Source organism: Pleurodeles waltl, chromosome 3_1, assembly GCF_031143425.1.
Source record: "Pleurodeles waltl isolate 20211129_DDA chromosome 3_1, aPleWal1.hap1.20221129, whole genome shotgun sequence".
NCBI lineage: Eukaryota > Metazoa > Chordata > Amphibia > Caudata > Salamandridae > Pleurodeles > Pleurodeles waltl.
In genome coordinates this window covers 1,864,164,160-1,864,184,862 of record NC_090440.1, presented here as the reverse complement: position 1 = coordinate 1,864,184,862, position 20,703 = coordinate 1,864,164,160, and the positions used below count along the sequence as shown (strand labels likewise).

At 44.8% G+C, this 20,703-nt stretch overlaps 1 protein-coding gene across 1 annotated transcript in view; it reads right to left on the bottom strand.

Moving 5' to 3' along the window:
- Positions 1–20,703, bottom strand: part of IDH1 (isocitrate dehydrogenase (NADP(+)) 1) — a 197,977-nt gene that overhangs the window by 47,792 nt on the left and 129,482 nt on the right. Inside the window, exon 5 of the mRNA XM_069225945.1 lies at positions 16,914–17,091. Within this exon, the coding sequence (XP_069082046.1) occupies positions 16,914–17,091 (178 nt within the window). The remainder of the gene's footprint in view (positions 1–16,913; positions 17,092–20,703) is intronic.

Below are 20,703 nucleotides of genomic sequence, written 5' to 3'. Positions count from 1 at the left end.
TCCCCTCGCTTCTTTGGGGTCATGCAGTTTGGAGTCTGCCATTTTGAGAGCGGACCTTACTGTATACTTCGCGTTGGGTGAACCTAGTGGGAGTTTGGGTAGTCCTTGAGATGTTTGACGGAGGCACCGAATGTTGGGAGGAAGGGTGAGGTGCAGAAGTCAGTATCCTTCCTAGGTTAGTAACACTTAAATGATTAGAAGTTTAGAAGTAAGAAAGTTCTGGCACATGCTTTAGAGAGAGTTGTATTAAATGTAGGTGGCCATCTTAACCTGTTCTGTGCCTTGGACGAGATGATCTCGTCCAAGGCTACAGTTCCCCTGTGCCTTGGACGAGATCATCTCGTCCATGGCACAGGGGAACTTGGGGGCGCGCTAGCGCGCCCCCCGTGCACCCCCCTTCCCCCCCCAGGCGGGGATGGAAGGGGAAGACCTTCCCCTTCCACCCCCGCCCCCCCCCACGGCAATCCGATGACGTCAGCGCGCGCTCAGCGCGCTGACGTCATCGAGTGTTGCCGGCGCGCTGGAAGCCATTTGCTTCCAGCGCGTCTTCGGAGCAGGAGCTCTAAGGTGAGTCCTCTCCGTTTTTGGGGGGCGGGGGGTTTGAGAAAACAGACATGGGGGGAAAGGAAAGGGTTTTTCCTTTCCCCCTGTGTCTGTTTTCTCAAGATTCCTGCTCCACGATCGCGGGCAGGGCCCGCGATCGTGGAGCAGGAATCTCCACTAGCCACCAGGGATTTTCTGTTTGACTAAATTTGGGGGCGACCCCTTGGGCAAGGGTCGCCCCCCCCGGGGGCAATTTTTATTTGGATTTCGCCCCCCCCCTGGGGGCAGATCGGCCGTTTTTTCGGCGGATCTGCTCCCAGGGGGGGGGCGAAAACCACTAGACACCAGGGATGTATTGTTTTATGTTTGTTTTTGGGGGCGACCCCTTGGGCAAGGGTCGCCCCCCCGGGGGCAATTTTTATTTGTATTTCGCCCCCCCCTGGGGGCAGATCGGCCGTTTTTTCGGCGGATCTGCCCCCAGGGGGGGGCGAAAACCACTAGACACCAGGGATATCGTTTTTTGTGTGTGTTTTTGGGGGCGACCCCTTGGGCAAGGGTCGCCCCCCCCCCCGGGGGCAATTTTTATTTGTATTTCGCCCCCCCCTGGGGGCAGATTCGCCGATTTTTCGGCGGATCTGCCCCCAGGGGGGGGCGAAAACCACTAGACACCAGGGATATATTTTTTTATGTTTGTTTTTGGGGGCGACCCCTTGGGCAAGGGTCGCCCCCCCCCCGGGGCAATTTTTATTTGTATTTCGCCCCCCCCTGGGGGCAGATCGGCCGTTTTTTCGGCGGATCTGCCCCCAGGGGGGGGCGAAAACCACTAGACACCAGGGATATCGTTTTTTGTGTGTGTTTTTGGGGGCGACCCCTTGGGGAAGGGTCGCCCCCTGAAAGGGGGCACAGAGGTGTTGCCCATTTCTGCCCCCCTTGGGGTCCGATTGGCCAATTCTTTTACGCCCATCTACCCCGAGGGGGGCAGGATCCACTTAGGTACCAGGGACAACTTCTAAGTTCTTGGTGGTGGGGTGTTTGTCAACTGGCAAAGTATTTGTATTTGTGATTATAACAATTTATTTCTTCTTTTTCTTCTAGTTCAACGCTTTTGCTTCCTTTGCTGTGGATCTTTGAGGTTTTGGCAGTAGTTGTCCAGTGGTTTGCATAGTTGCATGTTTTAGGTAAGTGAACGCAATTTACTCCAAAGGAGTATTGTTGACATGTTTGTAGGTGGTGTACTAAATGCAGTATTGTGTGTTTGACATTGTCCTTAGATTTGAGCACAGTGGTGTTTGTGTTGTCATATGTCTAAATTGCTTTTTTCTTTTTTCTTTTTAGTGGGATATCATTGGTGATTGCAGAGTAGTTGCTTGGTGAGTAGCTATTTCAGGCAACTGTGTGGTATAGTTTTTTGTAGTACATAACTCTTTGTGATAAAGCTACACTTTGTTCATTACTTATTTTAGTGCTAGTTGTTGTTGGCAATCCATTTGTTGTTAGGATCATGGCTAGCCGCAAAGTGACCGCTCAGCAGGTTGTTCGCATGCTCTTTGAGTCGTCTTCAGACCATGATTACGACACTGACTCTGCATCTGAGGCAGAGGAGGAAGCAGGAGATTCTGGAAGTGAGTTTTCTGTCCAAGAGCATTCTTCTGATGAGGAAGCTACTCTCAGTGCAGATGAAGGGCCTGTGTTAGAGGAGGACATTGATGTGCCAAGAGTGCAGCAGCCTGGGGCTGCAGGGTTTCCCATTGGAAGACCTGACACCTGGATTGCCCCAAACATGGAGCAGCCACAGTTACCTGCATTTACTGGTCTCCCAGGGTGTAGAGTTAATACGGAAAACTTTCTGCCTGTCCAATTCTTTCACTTGTTTATGGACGATGTATTTTTGGAAGAGATTGTGGAGCAGACAAATGTGTATGCAGAGCAATATTTGCGGGACAACGCTGCCAGACTTAAGCCTCAGTCTAGAGCTACTCATTGGGTTCCCACATATCTGGAAGAGATGAAAAGGTTTTTAGGTTTTACTTTTTTGATGGGGTTGATCAGGAAGCCGTCACTGGCTTCTTATTGGTCTACTAGTCCCTTGATGGCAACTGCTATATTTCCTGCAACTATGACACGTAATCGGTATTTGCTTCTTCTTCGTATGCTGCATTTTGTAGACAATGCTTTAGCCTTGCCACGAGATCACCCTGATTGTGACCGCCTTTTTAAGATTAGGCCTGTCCTTGATCATTTTGTGGATCGGTTTTCAGAGGTCTATGTTCCAGGCAAAGAGATAAGTGTGGACGAGTCTTTGGTCCTTTTCAAGGGGCGTTTAGTTTTTAAGCAGTACATCCCTAGTAAGAGGGCACGGTATGGGATTAAATTGTATCTGCTGTCAGAAAGCAGTACAGGATATGTTTATAATTTCCGGGTCTACACTGGTAGGGATTCCAGTATTGACCCTCCTGGTTGTCCGGCCACTTTTGGAGTTAGCGGAAAAATTGTGTGGGAACTTGCTAGACGGCTGTTTAACAAAGGTCACCATTTGTACGTAGATAATTTCTACACTGGAGTGCAGTTGTTCAAGGAGTTGTTTAGGGTGGACACTGTTGCTTGTGGCACAATCCGTTCTAACCGCAAAGGCTATCCAAGGGAGCTTGTCTGTAAAAAACTTGAGAGGGGACAGTGCAGTGCCTTGCGGAATAATGAGCTGTTAGCTATGAAATTTTCAGACAGGAGGGATGTGTACATGCTATCGACCATCCACGATGAGAGTACTTCCCCTGTGGCTGTTTGGGGTCAGGTTGCGGAAGTGCGCAAACCTGCGTGCATTTTGGACTACAATAGGCACATGGGTGGTGTTGATAGAGTAGATCAGAGGTTGGAACCTTACACTGCTCTTCGTAAGTCGTATGTGTGGTATAAAAAGTTGGCCCTACATTTATTTCATTTGGCAACTTTTAATGCCTTTATTGTATACAAGGATTGTTCACCTGAGTCAAGGATGACTTTTGTTAAATTTCAGGAGTCGGTGATAGAAAGCCTTATTGTGGTGGAACCGGCAAGAGTTCCTAGAGTAGAAGTGGTGGAGGATGTGGCTAGATTGAAAGATCGGCACTTTCCAGATCACATTCCTCCCACTCCCAAAAAAGACATGCCCACAAAGAAATGTAGAGTATGTGCCCGGAGATCAATCCGGAGGGAGAGCCGGATGTACTGCCCCGAATGCCCTTCAAAGCCTGGGCTGTGTGTGCCCAGCTGTTTTAGAAGTTACCACACAAGGAAAAACTTTTGGGAAATACCGTGAGCGTAAGCTGTCTGTTTTATATTTTCATATGTTTCACGGTTGGCATCTGTCGTGTATTTAGTTTGAGGTTTTGTGTTTGTAGTTTAGTGCCTATTTTATAATTAGTAGTTTATTTGTTGTTTATAAATTAAAAAAAGTGATTGCGGTGTGCGTGGGGTGGCGCTTGGCTGGCGGTGTGCGTGGGGTGGCGCTTGGCTGGCGGTGTGCGTGGGGTGGCGCTTGGCTGGCGGTGCCAGCCAAACGGCAGTCCACACTCCCATCAGCTGGTGTGATTCTTGTATCAGGCATGTGGGCGTATGTAAGTGATGGGCCCTTGAGTGGCGCGGTCTGTCGATGTGAGTGTTGTAATGTGCTGGGCCCGTGGCTGGCGGTGTGAATGGTCTTGTGCGTGTCATGTATGAAAGGTGTGTGAATGGACTGTAAAGCGGTTGGTGCCTTGTCGCGGCTTTACAGCTCACGAGCTGTGAGTCATTGGTTCACTTTTTTGCCTTTCAGTTATTAGCAGTGCATTTCATTTTTGTGAAATCTCTTGTTAATAAAATTTGATCCACTGAACCATCACTCACCCTCGTGCCAAATCCAACCAGTATGTGTTGTAAAAAATGACAAAACCTGCTCCGCTGTAATCAGGCGTCGCAGCACACCTGTGACACGCTAGGTGCCTCGGGTGGGACCCCGATGATGAAGCATGCCACCAACTTGGTTGGTGGGTGAGGGGTCTTCTTCACATAACCTAAGTGTGTTTCTTTTCACTATTTTAGTGTTTGGCACATCACGGACGTATGTGCACACATCAAAATGATATATTGCAAAAATACCTCTCCCTTCTATCTCTTCAGGTTTTGGGCCTTATTCTGTTGCAGGCACCTGGCCCACCCACACAAGTGAGGTATCATTTTTATCGGGAGACTTGGGGGAATGGTGGGTGGAAGGAAATTTGTGGCTCCTCTCAGATTCCAGAACTTTCTGCCACAGAAATGAGAGGAAAAAGTGTTTTTTTGGCCAAATTTTGAGGTTTGCAAAGGATTCTGGGTAACAAAACCTGGTCCGAGCCCCGCAAGTCACCCCTCCTTGGATTCCCCTAGGTCTCTAGTTTTCAGAAATGCACAGGTTTGGTAGGTTTCCCTAGGTGCCGGCTGAGCTACAGGCCAAAATCCACAGGTAGGCACTGTTTTCTTCAAAAATTTTGGTTGTGTCCACGTTGCGCTTTGGGGCGTTTCCTGTCGCGGGCGCTAGGCCTACCCACGCAAGTGAGGTATCATTTTTATCGGGAGACGTGGGGGAACGCTGGGTGGAAGGAAATTTGTGGCTCCTCTCAGATTCCAGAACTTTCTGCCACAGAAATGTGAGGAACATGTGTTTTTTTAGCCAATTTTTGAGGTTTGCAAAGGATTCTGGGTAACAGAACCAGGTCCGAGCCCCGCCAGTCACCCCTCCTTGGATTCCCCTAGGTCTCTAGTTTTCAGAAATGTACAGGTTTGGTAGGTTTCCCTAGGTGGCGGCTGAGCTAGAGGCCAAAATCTACAGGTAGTCACTTTGCTAAAAACAGCTCTGTTTTCTGTGATATGTCCACGTTGTGTTTTGGGGCATATCCTGTCGCGGGCGCTAGGCCTACCCACGCAAGTGAGGTATCATTTTTATCGGGAGACGTGGGGGAACGCTGGGTGGAAGGAAATTTGTGGCTCCTCTCAGATTCCAGAACTTTCTGCCACAGAAATGTGAGGAACATGTGTTTTTTTTAGCCAATTTTTTAGGTTTGCAAAGGATTCTGGGTAACAGAACCAGGTCCGAGCCCCGCCAGTCACCCCTCCTTGGATTCCCCTAGGTCTCTAGTTTTCAGAAATGTACAGGTTTGGTAGGTTTCCCTAGGTGGCGGCTGAGCTAGAGGCCAAAATCTACAGGTAGTCACTTTGCTAAAAACAGCTCTGTTTTCTGTGATATGTCCACGTTGTGTTTTGGGGCATATCTTGTCGCGGGCGCTAGGCCTACCCACGCAAGTGAGGTATCATTTTTATCGGGAGACGTGGGGGAACGCTGGGTGGAAGGAAATTTGTGGCTCCTCTCAGATTCCAGAACTTTCTGCAACAGAAATGTGAGGAACATGTGTTTTTTTAGCCAATTTTTTAGGTTTGCAAAGGATTCTGGGTAACAGAACCAGGTCCGAGCCCCGCCAGTCACCCCACCTTGGATTCCCCATGGTCTCTAGTTTTCAGAAATGTACAGGTTTGGTAGGTTTCCCTAGGTGGCGGCTGAGCTAGAGGCCAAAATCTACAGGTAGTCACTTTGCTAAAAACAGCTCTGTTTTCTGTGATATGTCCACGTTGTGTTTTGGGGCATATCCTGTCGCGGGCGCTAGGCCTACCCACGCAAGTGAGGTATCATTTTTATCGGGAGACGTGGGGGAACGCTGGGTGGAAGGAAATTTGTGGCTCCTCTCAGATTCCAGAACTTTCTGCCACAGAAATGTGAGGAACATGTGTTTTTTTAGCCAATTTTTTAGGTTTGCAAAGGATTCTGGGTAACAGAACCAGGTCCGAGCCCCGCCAGTCACCCCTCCTTGGATTCCCCTAGGTCTCTAGTTTTCAGAAATGTACAGGTTTGGTAGGTTTCCCTAGGTGGCGGCTGAGCTAGAGGCCAAAATCTACAGGTAGTCACTTTGCTAAAAACAGCTCTGTTTTCTGTGATATGTCCACGTTGTGTTTTGGGGCATATCTTGTCGCGGGCGCTAGGCCTACCCACGCAAGTGAGGTATCATTTTTATCGGGAGACGTGGGGGAACGCTGGGTGGAAGGAAATTTGTGGCTCCTCTCAGATTCCAGAACTTTCTGCAACAGAAATGTGAGGAACATGTGTTTTTTTAGCCAATTTTTTAGGTTTGCAAAGGATTCTGGGTAACAGAACCAGGTCCGAGCCCCGCCAGTCACCCCACCTTGGATTCCCCATGGTCTCTAGTTTTCAGAAATGTACAGGTTTGGTAGGTTTCCCTAGGTGGCGGCTGAGCTAGAGGCCAAAATCTACAGGTAGTCACTTTGCTAAAAACAGCTCTGTTTTCTGTGATATGTCCACGTTGTGTTTTGGGGCATATCTTGTTGCGGGCGCTAGGCCTACCCACGCAAGTGAGGTATCATTTTTATCGGGAGACGTGGGGGAACGCTGGGTGGAAGGAAATTTGTGGCTCCTCTCAGATTCCAGAACTTTCTGCCACAGAAATGTGAGGAACATGTGTTTTTTTAGCCAATTTTTGAGGTTTGCAAAGGATTCTGGGTAACAGAACCAGGTCCGAGCCCCGCCAGTCACCCCTCCTTGGATTCCCCTAGGTCTCTAGTTTTCAGAAATGTACAGGTTTGGTAGGTTTCCCTAGGTGGCGGCTGAGCTAGAGGCCAAAATCTACAGGTAGTCACTTTGCTAAAAACAGCTCTGTTTTCTGTGATATGTCCACGTTGTGTTTTGGGGCATATCTTGTCGCGGGCGCTAGGCCTACCCACGCAAGTGAGGTATCATTTTTATCGGGAGACGTGGGGGAACGCTGGGTGGAAGGAAATTTGTGGCTCCTCTCAGATTCCAGAACTTTCTGCAACAGAAATGTGAGGAACATGTGTTTTTTTAGCCAATTTTTTAGGTTTGCAAAGGATTCTGGGTAACAGAACCAGGTCCGAGCCCCGCCAGTCACCCCACCTTGGATTCCCCATGGTCTCTAGTTTTCAGAAATGTACAGGTTTGGTAGGTTTCCCTAGGTGGCGGCTGAGCTAGAGGCCAAAATCTACAGGTAGTCACTTTGCTAAAAACAGCTCTGTTTTCTGTGATATGTCCACGTTGTGTTTTGGGGCATATCCTGTCGCGGGCGCTAGGCCTACCCATGCAAGTGAGGTATCATTTTTATCGGGAGACGTGGGGGAACGCTGGGTGGAAGGAAATTTGTGGCTCCTCTCAGATTCCAGAACTTTCTGCCACAGAAATGTGAGGAACATGTGTTTTTTTAGCCAATTTTTGAGGTTTGCAAAGGATTCTGGGTAACAGAACCAGGTCCGAGCCCCGCCAGTCACCCCTCCTTGGATTCCCCTAGGTCTCTAGTTTTCAGAAATGTACAGGTTTGGTAGGTTTCCCTAGGTGGCGGCTGAGCTAGAGGCCAAAATCTACAGGTAGTCACTTTGCTAAAAACAGCTCTGTTTTCTGTGATATGTCCACGTTGTGTTTTGGGGCATATCCTGTCGCGGGCGCTAGGCCTACCCACGCAAGTGAGGTATCATTTTTATCGGGAGACGTGGGGGAACGCTGGGTGGAAGGAAATTTGTGGCTCCTCTCAGATTCCAGAACTTTCTGCCACAGAAATGTGAGGAACATGTGTTTTTTTAGCCAATTTTTTAGGTTTGCAAAGGATTCTGGGTAACAGAACCAGGTCCGAGCCCCGCCAGTCACCCCTCCTTGGATTCCCCTAGGTCTCTAGTTTTCAGAAATGTACAGGTTTGGTAGGTTTCCCTAGGTGGCGGCTGAGCTAGAGGCCAAAATCTACAGGTAGTCACTTTTCTAAAAACAGCTCTGTTTTCTGTGATATGTCCACGTTGTGTTTTGGGGCATATCTTGTCGCGGGCGCTAGGCCTACCCACGCAAGTGAGGTATCATTTTTATCGGGAGACGTGGGGGAACGCTGGGTGGAAGGAAATTTGTGGCTCCTCTCAGATTCCAGAACTTTCTGCAACAGAAATGTGAGGAACATGTGTTTTTTTAGCCAATTTTTTAGGTTTGCAAAGGATTCTGGGTAACAGAACCAGGTCCGAGCCCCGCCAGTCACCCCACCTTGGATTCCCCTAGGTCTCTAGTTTTCAGAAATGTACAGGTTTGGTAGGTTTCCCTAGGTGGCGGCTGAGCTAGAGGCCAAAATCTACAGGTAGTCACTTTGCTAAAAACAGCTCTGTTTTCTGTGATATGTCCACGTTGTGTTTTGGGGCATATCCTGTCGCGGGCGCTAGGCCTACCCACGCAAGTGAGGTATCATTTTTATCGGGAGACGTGGGGGAACGCTGGGTGGAAGGAAATTTGTGGCTCCTCTCAGATTCCAGAACTTTCTGCCACAGAAATGTGAGGAACATGTGTTTTTTTAGCCAATTTTTTAGGTTTGCAAAGGATTCTGGGTAACAGAACCAGGTCCGAGCCCCGCCAGTCACCCCTCCTTGGATTCCCCTAGGTCTCTAGTTTTCAGACATGTACAGGTTTGGTAGGTTTCCCTAGGTGGCGGCTGAGCTAGAGGCCAAAATCTACAGGTAGTCACTTTGCTAAAAACAGCTCTGTTTTCTGTGATATGTCCACGTTGTGTTTTGGGGCATATCCTGTCGCGGGCGCTAGGCCTACCCACACAAGTGAGGTATCGTTTTTATCGGGAGACGTGGGGGAACGCTGGGTGGAAGGAAATTTGTGGCTCCTCTCAGATTCCAGAACTTTCTGCCACAGAAATGTGTGGAACATGTGTTTTTTTAGCTAAATTTTGAGGTTTGCAAAGGATTCTGGGTAACAGAACCTGGTCCGAGCTACACAAGTCACCCCTCCTTGGATTCCCCTAGGTCTCTAGTTTTCAGAAATGCACAGGTTTGGTAGGTTTCCCTAGGTGGCGGCTGAGCTAGAGGCCAAAATCTACAGGTAGTCACTTTGCTAAAAACAGCTCTGTTTTCTGTGATGTGTCCACGTTGTGTTTTGGGGCATATCCTGTCGCGGGCGCTAGGCCTACCCACACAAGTGAGGTACCATTTTTATCGGGAGACTTGGGGGAACATAGATTAGCAAAACAAGTACTATTGCCCCTTGTCTTTCTCTACATTTTTTCCTTCCAAATATAGGAGTGTGTGTAAAAAAGACATCTATTTGAGAAATTCCCTGTAATTCACGTGCTACTATGGTCACCCCGGAATTCAGAGATGTGCAAATAACCACTGCTCCTCAACACCTTATCTTGTGCCCTTTTTGGAAATGCAAAGGTTTTCTTGATAGCAATTTTTTACTCCTTATATTTCAGCAAATGAATTGCTGTATACCCGGTATAGAATGAAAACGCACTGCAGGGTGCAGCTCATTTATTGGCTCTGGGTTCCTCGGGTTCTTGATGAACCTACAAACCCTATATATCCCCGCAACCAGAGGAGTCCAGCAGACGTAACGGTATATTGCTTTCGATAACCTGACATTGCAGGGAAAAGTTACAGAGTAAAACGTAGAGAAAAATTTATGTTTTTTTCACCTCAATTTCAATATTTTTCTTTTTCAGCTGTTATTTTCTGTAGGAAACCCTTGTAGGATCTACACAAATGACCCCTTGCTGAATTCAGAATTTTGTCTACTTTTCAGACATGTTTAGGTTTCTGGGATCCAGCATTGGTTTCATGACCATTCCTGTCACTGACTGGAAGGAGGCTGAAAGCACAAAAAATTGCACAAATGGGGTATGCCCCAGTAAAATGCCACAATTGTGTTGAAAAATTGGGTTTTCTGATTCAAGTCTGCCTGTTCCTGAAAGCTGGGAAGCTGCTGAGTTTAGCACCACAAACCCTTTGTTGATGCCATTTTCAGGGGAAAAACCACAAGCCTCCTTCTGCAGCCACTTTTTCCAATTTTTTTGAAAAAAACGAAAATTTCACTGTATTTTGGCCAATTTCTTGGCCTCCTTCAGGGGAACCCACAAAGTCTGGGTACCTTTAGAATCCCTAGGATGTTGGAAAAAAAGGACGCAAATTTGGCTTGGTTAGCTTATGTGGACAAAAAGTTATGAGGGCCTAAGCGCGAACTGCCCCGAATAGGCAAAAAAAGGCCTGGCACAGGAGGGGGAAAAGGCCTGGCAGCGAAGGGGTTAAACATCCTACCTTTATTGAGCATTGTAGAGTAGTGCCACTAAGTGCTCACCTCTAGGGTAGGATGTTTGTAGTGACGCTGGGGTAGTCAAGTAGAGATTCATCCATGTGGAGTCCTGGTGTCAGCCATTTTAGGGTCAGGTGTTGAGTCAGCTTCTGAAGCACTTGGTTATAAGAGGTGTTCCTCTTGAAGTTTTTTCGCCAAAAGTGGGTTGCTGAAAGCACCACACCTTCCCTATATGCTGGGCACTGTTTAAATTGTCAGTGGAGGGAGTGTGTCAGCAGAGCTGGCTGTTTTCGTCCGTCAGCACGGCAGAGCTCTCCGATTAGGAAGTCATTTTCCTTGGGTGGTAGCCACGCCTCCGAAACCGGGGTTAATTCTAAGAGGCATCTTATTTAGATAAAACAAAAGGACATGTCTCAAGACAGAAGGTGTGAAAATGGCATCATTAAAACATTTTAGGGCCCTGTCACAGTGGCGAAGAGCCACACACTTACAACTTGTGTCTAAAAATATGATTTTCTCTTTCACAGCTTAATGATGCCAGCTCCATTTATTTGATTTTTTGTTTTAATTGTCTTGTTTTAATTGTACCTGATCTGGTGAATGACGTATAGACAGATAAATGAGCTAGTTTTGCAATTTACAAATTAACTTCCTTGTCAAGTACTATGTTGCTGTTTTGTCATATTTATGCTATGCTTTTCTTTTTTATTGAGATATGACAATTAATGATTATATTATATGCTGTTTATTAATACAAATCTAATGCTACAAATTGCTTATTGCAGTCTTCTCCATGGACCTTGCAGCAACCATCTTTTCACCTTCTGCTATTTCACTTTCACTACGCTGCTTTTAACCTGATCATATCATGAATTCTTTGTCACCCTTTCTTCTGAATCACAAACTACAAAGATGATCCCTATCCAGATTACAGCGAGCTTCTAGGAGCTGTTGTTTTTAGGTCTCACCTGTGACAGCGCTTGAGCTGCATGAGCACTTGCTTGCGAGAGTTATTGTATAGAACAGGGCTTGCAGCCCTCTCATTGCATAACAGTCATTGCCTTCATTGTTACTCTTATTTGCTGGCTTTTAACTGACCATCGCGTGCTGGCTTCACTTCCTCTTCTTTTGGTTGGAGCATAGACAAAGTTTGGATTGCTTCAGCTTGATTGCTGTTCTTCCGCTGATCGCGCTGTGACTAAGGTACTACTTTTACTTTTTCTTTCCAGTTGTCCTTGTTGAACCTCTTGCCATTTGTAGTTATGTTTTGCTTTGCCACACGCACTTCAAAGAAGCCCTTTTCTTCTTTGAAATGGATGCGTACTATGACAACAGATGTTATCTGCTTCCAATGTGACAACAGAAGTTATCTGCTTCGAAATGAAAGTCCCTAAGACATGGACATAGGCGCAATTGCTTTGTTTATGTGTTAGGATTTTTGCCAAACGTATTTTTTTTTTCTTTTTTATGCATAGGGAGATTAACTGATTTGCTCAGGATCACAGGGGTGTTGTGCCATGACCTAACAAGCATTGGCAAAGCCAATGGGTCCTACCCTTGAGTCTAATGGCTCCACCATTGCAGTTTTTTTTGCTTGAATCTTTTTATTTTATTTCAGTTATAAAATCATTTACAGTTTGTGTACATTTATTACAGCAAGGAAAAATCAGAAGCACAACTCCAGTTACAGCCTGTTTGGTTCAATCATGCTAACTTGTGGAGAGAGCCACACATTAGTTGACAACAAGGATTCCTAGATAGAGCTGATGGAGTGGTATTCCATTTCGTTTTGTTTATGCTGTACAGCATGGCCATTGTCATCTTTGGTAATGATTTTTATAGCAGCGTGGCTGTGGTGCAACATGGCTAAAAATAATTTTAAAAAGGACTATGATGTAACCAGCCTTAATGCACTCTAAAAAAGTGCATCCTCGTTGGCTGCATCATAGCTCTTTTTAAAATGTGTTTTAGCCACACTACAAAGAATCTGCACTGCTGTTCAGCATGGCTATAAAACACTGCCAAAGTCAATAGCTCTTATAAGTGAGGGCTATTGGCTTTGAGAATGCTTGTTCCTACTAAACTCACTAAAACGTCTTGGTAGCTCATGCGAGGGTTGTCTTTGTTTTCAGTGGCATTTTTAGTCAACAATATCAAAGGCATGACCGACTTTCTAGTCATTCTTTCACAAACCTTAGGGTTACTTTTTAACTGCCTTTAATATTTTTTTAGACTATCCTCGTTGTACTCAAGTAACCTTTTTTGAGCAGGCACAATGTATCAAACTGATAAATTACTGATGTGTTCATTGTTAGTAACATTAAAATTACATTGAGGTAATTTTGTCACTTATAAATAAAGTTGTTGATGCCAAATGGTGCATTTTGACTGACAAGGGCAATATCTACAGCACAATGACCAGCCCGATCTATGTAAACACCTATAGTTACTTGGTGAAAATTGCCCAAAAACACTAAATGAAGGCCTTTATTTGTGATCAGTAACTGAATTCCCTGATGTTCTGCCACTCAAACAATAAAAAAGGAGGTGTAGCATGTGCAGCGCAGTGCTCTGGTCTCTTGCCAGGTTCTAGCTTTCCTTGCCTTGTGCTTTACAACACACTATTTATAGGCTCCAAGCTGATGAATACAATAATTATTTCTATGTTAATCACTAGAAATGTATGTTGTACAAGGAACGGCTAAGCCTTAGTGGCACAAATCTTATTTTTGTGAGTTTAAAATGTTAAAGACTTAGATAGTAGGTGAACATTGAATTAGCCATAAATGCCATGGACCACTTGCAGTAACGTAGATAGAGTAACCACAGTGGCCATCACAGTAAAGCAAACAGAGCAGGTTGTGGGGTTATGTGATAAGTTTACGAAACCAGGGCTTTTAAATGTGAAAGCAAAATAGCATCATAGGTACAACAATAAACAAATAATAGAGAAGAAATTGGGTTGTTATTACGGGTAAAGAATTACTGCTCTTAGAGTTCGAAGAAGCTACAACTTACGTTGACTGACTTTTTGTTTGAAGAGCTGGAACAGAATAATGCAATACCTCTTGTTCTCAATCTGTTTCACTCCCTACTCTGCCTCTCAACGGTATGGCAGAGTGTGTTGTTCTGTAGATTCTGTGTACTACTATCATGTTAGTATGGAGTTCGTTCTTTTATCTATTCTTCCGTCTGTATCTCAGTGTACCACCTTTCAGAACAAAAATGAAATGCTTGCCACTTTACATTTGCACACTTGAGGAAGGTGGTATCATTGAATAGGGTTAGCCAAGAGTTAGGACAACAGCCTGCTGCCCGACTTTATCCAGAGTTTCTCCTTTAAGTCAATTTCGCCTCATGGAGATATTCTTCCCAAAAAAAGGTCACGCGTCAGAGACAGGAAAAGCCTTCAAAAGCTCAAGACAATCTACCTACACATGTTCAAAGCGCCAAAGGCTTCTACAATTTTTGCTTACGTTCCATTGTCAGTTTCAGATATCACAAAATGACAACGCTGCTGGCTGCATTCCTAGCTACAGCTCTTAGGTTTAGAAGAATAAAGTTGGGAATCTGGACACAAACTCTAAATCCACGACGAAATGCAGATAACATAAGCATCTCCACCAAGCACAATGGATACTGTTGATCACATCACACTGCCTCCTGCTTGTCAGAATGACGCTTTACAGAAAGCAGGGATTAACCAAGGAACTACACGAATAATATGAATGGGCCTGCACAAGGACTAATGGAAAGGCACAGTGGATCCAGAACCACAACACACAGAAGGGCAAGACAAATTAGAACAGAAAACATCTTAGAAAGGACAACGAACTTCAGAATTACAGGAAATCAAATTAGCACAGCAAGCAATTCAAGGGTTAAGAAACACTAATAATAATATATAGAATTATAAATGGGTAACAGAGATTAACAGGGATGTTTTTATGTACCCCTGCTTTCAAATGCTACACAGGGGAAGGGGAGTAATTGGAAGCAATACATTACATGGCCAAAGGTAACAAAATATGTACCAGTCACCTCCATACCCTTTTTCGCTAGGGGTTCTGAGTGTTGTTATAGGCAATGAAAGCGAACCTCTAGTTGCCTAGGTCACTCAGAGCCCCGAGGTAAAAAACATCACCATAATTGTTGACTACCCAGTTATATGTGTTTCCAGTGCACTTTCACTATTTGAGAATAGGCTTTACTAAAAGTGATAACCAACTATATGAAAAAAATGTTGGAAAATACAGTTTTTATATAATTTCATAATATAATTTTATTTAGTTTTCTTTACCTTCTTGTGGCTATATGTTGAAGTGCACTAAAGTTAAAAAGTGGTGCTCTTTGTATTTGTGCTTTTTCCCACTGAAAGGTACTTTGATAATTAATGTAATTTCCCCCAGTTAACTACTTGTCTAAAGCAAGTGTGAGGCCAAGACATCTACTTTCAAATGCATTCATTGAATTGTTGTAGGTAGGTCAGACTCTCAAATATAACAGATTTTCTCTCAATGCAGCGAGAGGAAGCAGGCAACGTGATCGAGTGTTTAATTTTTTACCTGCTTTACTCTTTGAAGTCGCATGAGGAATGAGGCTCTGTGACTATGGTGTGCTTTCCAGCTTTCTCTTAAAGGAAAAGAGCTTTATACTTCTCTTTTAAAACAGCAACATGACCGCTGTGGCAGCCGACAGTCCAGTGAGTGACGCACTGAAACTGTAGTACGTCACGACGGTAGTTATGGCTTTCAGTAACCACCACTTGAAGTGGGTTATCGATGTCAGAAAACGCTGTTCACAATAATGATAGGGTATTTAAAGTATTTATATCACATATAGAATTGTACATGGTTAACAGTGAATAATAGGGATGCTGTTCATCAAGGTATCAAATTGACGAAGAACCCAGCGGTGAAGGACGTCCTTCATCCACCGTCACCAATCTAGAGGTTTATGTTACATATGGTCCACCCAAATTAATTGCTCCTACTTTCAATTGCTTTGCAGGGGAGTAATGGTGAAACATGCATAACAAGGCTTCTCCTCCCTGCCCTAAACGTAAACCAAAAACCTGGACTCTAGATGCCCACACGCTGACTCTCCAACACCCCCACCAACCACCTCACTTCCTAAAGCTGTGCTAGAGCCAGTGCTGCGCTGAGGCTCTCAGACAGTCCCGTCAGAACTGCCCTGAATTCCTTTAGGACGCAGCAACAGTGGAAAACAACTTTTATTTCCCACTCTCAGTACGTTCTTGCCGTAAATATCCCAAGTACGAATTTGGTATTCATGACGGAGGCTTCCAATGGAAGCCAAACATAAGATTCAGAATTACAGAAACATAACAGTGAGTAACACGGATGTTTGTCACCAACGGGTTCTGAGTGACATTAAATAGACATTGAAAACATAGCTTGTTTTCTATGATGTCAATCATTGCTATAAGGTTAAAAACATTCCTGTTAATATCCATTCCTCACTCAAGTCACCTGCCCTGCCTTCAACTGCAGGGATAGATGAGTAATGGGGAACCATACATAACATGGCGTCTCCTCTTGGTCCAAAATATTTAAAAAGAAAACCTGGCCTCCTGCCACCCCACCACCCTCTGGGTCTCCTGAATTCTTCCTGTCTCACCCGTGCTGGAGAAAGTGTTGAAGTTGCAGGCTCTCAGAGAGCCCTGTTGAAGCAGCCTGTTATTGCTTTAAGATGTATCAAGAGCGTGAAACACCTTTGTTTCACATTGGTGCTACGTTATCGCAGTGAATACCCAAATGTAGACTCTACTCTTCATGTCAGGCTTCCAATGGAAGCAGCACAACTATGGTGATCATGGTTCCCTAGAGTGAATGATCTTTTAACTTGTCATGACATTCTCAGTCCTTAATTATTAATCTACTAACAAAACTATCATATGCTGTTTGGCACTCCAGCGCTGACACATCAACCAAGAGGGGTTCCTATTCCCTGATCTACTTGTGGGAGGTTGTACAACTTTAACTAGTGTTTGCTTGAAATCATCCAACGTCCTTAATGTTGGCATTGCCTGGCCATACAAACACAAAGATCTCACTCTTACTGCATGCCTTTCCCTGGGATATTGTAAACGTTCAGTTTTAGAACTGGTGGTTCTCAAAATGGTTTCGTCCCTGCAGTTCAAAGGCCAGCATCAGCCAATTGCAAAAGTTCAAATACTCAATCCCTGCCCACAGGTGTCAATTACACAACTTACTTCTCATAGATCTCTTGAAAGATGTCTTTGAACCGCCCGTCGTATTTCTTCAGGATGGTGTTCTTGGTACTCATGTAGAGAGGCCAGCCCTTAGATAGGGCCATCTGGAAGGAGCTGTGTGCAAATTCAGCAATGGACTTGTCTGTGTTGTACATTCCAAGAGCTACACCACCGCCATCTACGCCCAGGAAGAAATCAGATGAAACAGGCATGCTGTTATATAATTGAAAGTGTTAAATCTGAAACAGCCCAAACTATCTATGCACAATGAATAAAACTCATTAACTAATTATAACAAAACCTAGATCAATACTATTATTTATTCAATCAATTTATTTATAGAAGCTCTCCATGTAAATCCCTAGTTTCTCAATCTTACATCTCGTAACAATAAAATGCTAGATATTGCATAGTTAGACAAAGGTAACAACACTGTCCCCCAACAAGGAATTCTAAACAGATCAGCTTCACTGGGAGGGCCATGAGAGCTGCCTCTCTGGCCAGAAAAGCTCTGTGAGATCAGCTTCACAGAGACACAGCGTGAGCTGTCACCATACTAGAAAGATCTAAGTGCTGCCTATCCAGCAATGTGAGCCCTATGGGATCACCTTCAAGGGCACATGCTGTAAGCCGTCTCCCCAGCTGAGCATGCATCAAAAGATTGGCTTCACAGAGACATGCCGTGAGCGGGAGTGCCCCCCCCCAGCAAAGTATGTTGAAGCGGGGTCCACATACACTCACCATGCTACCCATCATGTGTCAGTATTGTACCCGTGCCATCCACCCCACAATATACGCTGGAATGGCTGCAATAAGCTTAGCGTCCAAGAAAAAGCACATAACTATATACGTTTTGCAGTCAGACTGACAGTATGGAATACTGCAAACTGGTTTTAAAAGGCCTCACTGTGTGCTCCGCTGTCTTCACAGAAATGTACCTGAATGCATCCTTTAAGAAGAGGATCTCGCGGGACCCCCCTCTCCCTCCTCCAATCAATAATTACAAGTAGAGTAATCAGGAACTCAATTGGCTTTTGCAACACAATTTTCCAAAGAAATTAGTAAACCTAAAGTTGTAGAGACATCCTGAAAAGGAGCTCCCCGGTAGTCCAGTAGATCAGAGTTTGGCTCAGTATACACTTGTGATGTACCAATCAGAAACATTGGTTGCACAAAAGGCACATCCCCGCAGCAGTACAAGCAGCATCTGATACTGTTTGTTGTTTATGTGCCAATTAGCCAATGATAATCTCAAAAAACATAACTTACGATCAGACTGTTGGTATTATGATATAACGGTAGCAAATCAGATGTGGTTTTATTTTCTGGCCGTCAGAATGGTATGTAATGGTGCTGCGTTACAAACTAGAGAGCTTCCAACATATGTTTGTGGCGCTTGAATATTGTTGCTCAAATACTCCGGTGTCTAGGTGCTACCATATGGCTTCATGTGCCAGTTTGACAACATGTTCCCCAGTTTAGAAATGACACAGTAAAAGGCTCTGCTGAAACATGTCGGGACCGCTTTTTTGCCTAGGCTGTTAAGGATGTCATGACTCGTCAATGTTACATATTACACTTTCAGCAGAAACTTCAGCCACTGTGTTACACATTTAAGCATGAAGCTGGTTTGCACAACAATCCCCAGTGCATCATATACTGCCATGCGGGCTTCCACACAACACAGTATGCACTTCACAGAGAGTAAAGCAATGCCAGAGGAGCACATTAGAAAGGCTCATTCTGATATAGTCAACACAGGTACATAGATTCAACCAATTAAAGTATAAATAGTCCATTCTTCTTTACTTAAAACTTTCCTGTGTCACCATTTTTCATAAAAATCTTCTTTTACATTTCTTCTACAGATGAACCTCCAGAGTAGGATGGTGTATGTAGAAATACAACAAATGTTTTTGTTGGAACTTCTCTCTTGCAAGAGGAATGTATGGCAGGAGCCTTTCTGCTCATGTTTTGCATGAAAAGTCCTGGATAGCTTTTCTCTTTCAAGTGAGATGCATTTCAAAGTTTTCGGTCCATGGTTTGCATGGCAACCCTGGATAGAAAGGATGCCAATGTAAATGGGTGACATCAAATTAGTTGCGGAGGCCCTAGACATTACTTCACTAGGATTCAACAGCAAAAACAGCACAGGACTTTCCTCCTGTAGGGAAAAGGCAAAGTGCAGGCAACAGCGGTGCAAGTTCATTCACACATACAAGTGTAGCAGAAGTAATATCATAGGAAACTTCATGCACACAAGCCTGCCTGTCTCCTGAGTGAAGGAGAATAAAAACTGAAGAGCCAACTGAGAGATGTAGGAGTGATGTGCACTGCATCCCAGTCTCTATGCGCAGTTCAAGGGTTGATCCATACCAAGATTTTACCAGAACATGTCTGACCATTTATCCCAGCACTCAGCTGTGGGCTCAAGGGACTGGTGTTGTCACTACCTAAGGAGATGAAAGCCAAGTCACCACTAAAGCGAAGAATCCTTATAGGCCTGGGTGCCACAACTGCCACGTCCGAGTGCCAGACCTCAGCTGCCCTAAAGGGGCGTGCTGCTGAAATCGGCTTGCCCGAGCGAGGTCCCACCTCAACTCCCCCATGAAAGAAGAGTCAAGCTATGATGGTTGGTGTGCAGCCTATGTCCACACACAGCATGGACTCTCGCAAAAGAAGAGCCAAGCCCGGTGCAACCTGCACCCGCCACATAGCCTGGACGAGGAGGTAAAAACAGGTCAACTACTGGGCTTATTCTTCACCATGGGGGCAACAGACTAAGAAGCGCAGGCAAGCCCGGCACACTAATTTAGGATTGTTTGATAAAGGAATGGCAAACACTTTGAACTGAGTTTATTCTCAACCATTAAGAACTTTTTGAGCCATTTGCACTTAAACCTAATATTTGCATACCTCTATCACAAACCGGTTGGGAGCCTCCTTTGAAAAAAAGAAAAAAAAAAAAAAAAAAACATGGAAAGAACCTCTCTCACAGAAACAGGTACAATATAAAAATCAGAACAGTCACACCACAAAATAAGCACACCATAATCAGCTGCCAAACAGAATTCAAGGGAGAGATGTGCACAGGTGCCAAGTGACGGTGACATGTTTAACTTCTTCGGCCAGTCTCGCTTCTTTTGAGTCAAAATATTTTGCAAGCATGGATTTTCAAAATGACAAAAAAAGAGACGACGATTTCCAAAATACAAAGTACCGTTGACTAAAAAGCTAGGATTGACAAAATATGTCACGTATGGTCAGCTATGTACATTCACCCTGTGAGCCTTGCAATTTCATTTCTGTCTTTCTACCATGCGCAGTGTATGTGACTGGAGTGACTGCGAAAGTGACACCAAATCTCCTTCATGGTCTGTCAACATGGATTGAACTAAGGGATCAGCATCACAGAGACACGGTGTGAGAGACACCATTCAGTACCTGGCCCACTATCCAGGGAAGAAAATACACATACCGAGACAAAGGGAAACCGACAGGCGCTGCTGCGCTCGCCAATGAAGAGGAAGAAAATAACACTGACAATGAAGCCAATCACTTGTAAGTAATGAGCGGCCTAAAAGCTCATTTTTAAGAAGTTTTTTCTAAAGAAATAATCGGTCGTTGCAAGTGACACCGTGTGGGTACTGTCTCCGATGAGACCTAAGAAACCCCTGAAAATAGTATACAAAGCAAAAGAGAATTTTGCGTAGTATGCGGTTTTCTCAGTACATTTCTCAGATAAAAATTTCATTATTAGTGCTGCATTTTAGCTCGGTTCATACTACTG